Source organism: Hyaena hyaena, unplaced genomic scaffold, assembly GCF_003009895.1.
Source record: "Hyaena hyaena isolate Hyena2069 unplaced genomic scaffold, ASM300989v1 scaffold_45, whole genome shotgun sequence".
Classification (NCBI taxonomy): Eukaryota; Metazoa; Chordata; class Mammalia; order Carnivora; family Hyaenidae; genus Hyaena; species Hyaena hyaena.
The window spans coordinates 4,430,832-4,434,403 of NW_024080677.1; the positions used below are offsets into that span (position 1 = coordinate 4,430,832).

Below are 3,572 nucleotides of genomic sequence, written 5' to 3' on the forward strand. Positions count from 1 at the left end.
CTAGATTATAGATGTAGAATAGGATTTAGAGACTGGCCTGTGTATACATACCCCAAAAGCTTCATCTGAAAACTCCAGTTACCTCCTTATGTACTTTCGTTTTGTATCTCCCTCTCATTAAATGCTGCACTATATTCAGTTTGTGATTTATCATTGTTTGCATTTCAGAATAAATAGGGATTTACTACATTTCGGTTTACCTAAGTTAAAGGGAAGTAAAAAGGTAATTTGCAAAGTCATTTTTCTGTGTGGGTAAACCGTTTTTGTATACTTCAAAGTTTTAGTGTTTGGAAACTATTAAATTATGATAAACCAATAAAGGGCAAAAGCTGAATATAATGAAAACTAACTTTACTTTTATTGCCTCTTATTTTCAACAATGATTACTTGAACTTAAAAAAAAAAAAAAAAAGCCTTTATTAACTAATGGTTATTGAAAAGCCAAACCTTTCCAGCCCACTTCATATTCTCTTTCAACCATTTCAGGGCAGAACAATGTTCCAAACTATAAACCTGTTCCTTATTAACATTGACAGTCATGTGCTTAATGAAGAGCTTTGGATCCGATATACGAGCAGCCATAATTAATCTTTCCACTGCAGCTTGATAATCATCCTTACTCCGAGATTTGTTTTCTTCACATCTATAAAGTGAACACCTCACAAAGTCAGAAACTATTAAAAAGAAACTATATCAGTTTCTTCAAAAGATATTAATTTACATTTACTGGTACTAAGCTTTGAGTCTTATTATATTCTTCTAACAGTGCCTTTCAAACTTTTTTGAACATGACAGACAGTAAGAAAGACATTTTATTTGTGATCCAGTATATACTCTCAACATAAAAATGGAAATAAAAGTTTCACAAAGTAAGACTTACCCTTATGACAATGTACTCTATTATCTAGTCTCTTTTATTTTTGTAATAATGTCATTGCAATCCCCTAAATCAGTTTCACCAAATGGGTTACAACCCACAGTTTGAAAAACACTAATTTAGAACACAACTAATAATCTCTTTGTATTTTGAAAATTGATAATTACATAACTATTTATTGTAATATATACAAAAATACTGAGTTTAATCAAGTTTGGAGTTACTAACGGTCACATTTTACTTGATAATAGCTATTTTTAATTACAAGTATATACTTAATAGGTAGCTAATATTTGGAATTGTAGCTATATACCTTTACTAAATTTCCAGTTTTTTTTTGTCTTGATTTAAGATTCTTCACTAAGTGCTAGAATTTACTTTTCTAATAACTTTTCTACCAGTCTCCAAATTTCATAAAACTCTCTGACCCTCCCCTGCTCATACTGTCTCTCTCCCTCTCTCAGAAATAAATAAAACATTCAAAAAAATTTTATTTATTTTTGAGAGACAGAAAAAGGAGCTGAGAGACAGAAAGACACAGAATCTGAAGCAGGGTCTAGTCTTTGAACTGTCAGCACAGAGGCCCATGCTGGGCTTGAACTCATGAACTGCAAGATCATGACCTGAGCTGAAGTCAGACGCTCAACTGACTTGAGCCAACCAAGCACCCCTGGAGTGGGAAGTATTTAAAATACTGATGTGGGGGGCACCTGGGTGGCTCAGTCGGTTGAGCGTCCTACTTCCGCTCAGGTCATGATCTCATGGTTCATGGGTTCGAGCCGCATGTCAGGCTTTGTGCTGGCAGCTAGCACAGAGCCTGGAGCCTGCTTTGGATTCTGTGTCTCCCTCTCTCACTGAATCTCCCCTGCTCATGCTCTCTCTCTCTCAGAAATAAATAAAATAAAACATTAAAAAAATAAATAAAAATAAAATACAGATGTGGCTGTTATGTTAGGCATCAGTTATTCTTTATTCACTGTATCCAGCTTTTGGAACCTGTAAGGCCCAAGAGCAAGGTCCAAGAATGAGCCTACCTACATTAATACTTTAGTGTGGCACACAGTGGTGGAAATGAGGACTTCAACTTGGAACAGAAGCCTGTGGTCACAGAGAGGAAGGATTGGACAGGAGCCTTCTACTACATTCTGGCTTAGAAATTGGTGTCTGGAATCTGGTAGACTGGGCATAGGCCAACTATGTGCAGTTTCTGAAAATCTAAAATGAGTAAGATTCTCCCTGAGAGAGATTAGTGTAACAAGGCAGGACTCAGTATGATGATGATAATAAGAGAAAACAGTATTGGTTAGGACAAAATTAAAGATCTAGGCATGTCACTAGTTTGCACTGGGGTCACAAAAACCCTCCAAATTCAACAATGAATAAAAAGGCTGCATATGTGTGAGGAGTGGAAAACTCTGAGAAAACCAAACCCTCATTAGGAAGGAAGATGGGGAGCCAAAATGCCGCATGCCACTTATAGTGCATAGTAGTAAACAAGGATGCCCGCAGAAGAGACCTATAACAATAAAGCTAATTTTAGTGAGTTTTAAAAAAATTGTAGACCTAAAATAAATTATTTCATAATTCTCCTCCCCTTAAGTATGGGCTAGATTAAATGACTTGTTTATCACATATGGAATAGGGGCACCTGGCTGGCTCAGTCGGCACAGCATGTGATTCTGGATCTCGGGAGTATGAGTTTGAGCCCTACACTGGTGTAGGGATTACTTAAAAAATAGAATCTTAAAAAAATGACCTGCTTATCACATATGGAATACAGCAGAAATGACAGTGTGTTACTTTGGACACTAGATTATTAGATGACAATTCTTCCTGGGTCCCTGCATTTCTGGAAGTTTTGAGGACAGATATACTAACTACCTGTTGTTCTGAATTTCAAGGATGTTTATATAGTGAACAACCTTGAAAGACAAAAATAGGTCCTTTCTTTTAGAGCAAACAATAGGTTTGCTTACAGCCTTACAAGATAGAGATGGTATTTTCTTGCAGAGCGACAGGGCAGGCATGCTTCTCATTTATAATAAAAGATTTAGGTTCCCCAAAGTTCAAGATTCCTGTTCTGTAAGAAGACCCAGTGCATGTGTAGCTATCCACCTGGGCCCATCTGTGGGACTTGGGAGCAAAACCAGAAATACAAATATGCAGATAATCATACTGTTTGCAGTACCTTAAGTAATAACACCCTCTGTCTCTAATGCAAGAGTCTTATGTCTTATCCTAGGATCCAGGAAACTGATAGCCTGTAATTAGGGTAAAATTCAGAGCCTTCACAGTTCTTGATATAAGTCAAAAAAAGCACTAGAGGATCCCCCTTGTCTTCTCTCTCTTGGATCACTCAGAGTGTCATAAAGACGCTCAAGAAACCTACGGAAGTGCCCGTGTGACAAGCAACTGAGGATTCCTAGCAGCAGGCACGTGAGTGAGCCATCTAGGAAATGGATCATCCAGTCCCAGTCAAGCCATCAGGTAGGTGACTTGGCCCCTGGCCAATTTCCTCTGAAACCCTGAGCCAGAACCATACTGCTAAGCTACTCTAAAATTCCTGACCCACAGAAACTAAAATAATATTTGGTGTTTTAAGCCGCTACATTTTGGAATAAATAGAAAAAGAAAGAAAGAAAGGAAGGAAGGAAGGAAGGAAGGAAGGAAGGAAGGAAGGAAGGAAGGAAGGAAG

At 37.5% G+C, this 3,572-nt stretch overlaps 1 protein-coding gene across 1 annotated transcript in view; it reads right to left on the reverse strand.

The window, feature by feature from the left end:
- Positions 1-336: 336 nt before the first annotated feature.
- The window catches only part of TOPAZ1 (testis and ovary specific PAZ domain containing 1), a 106,979-nt gene continuing 103,743 nt past the window's right edge, over positions 337-3,572 (reverse strand). The window contains exon 20 of the mRNA XM_039230343.1: positions 337-643. Coding sequence (XP_039086274.1) covers positions 424-643 — 220 coding nt within the window. The 3' untranslated portion in view covers positions 337-423. The remainder of the gene's footprint in view (positions 644-3,572) is intronic.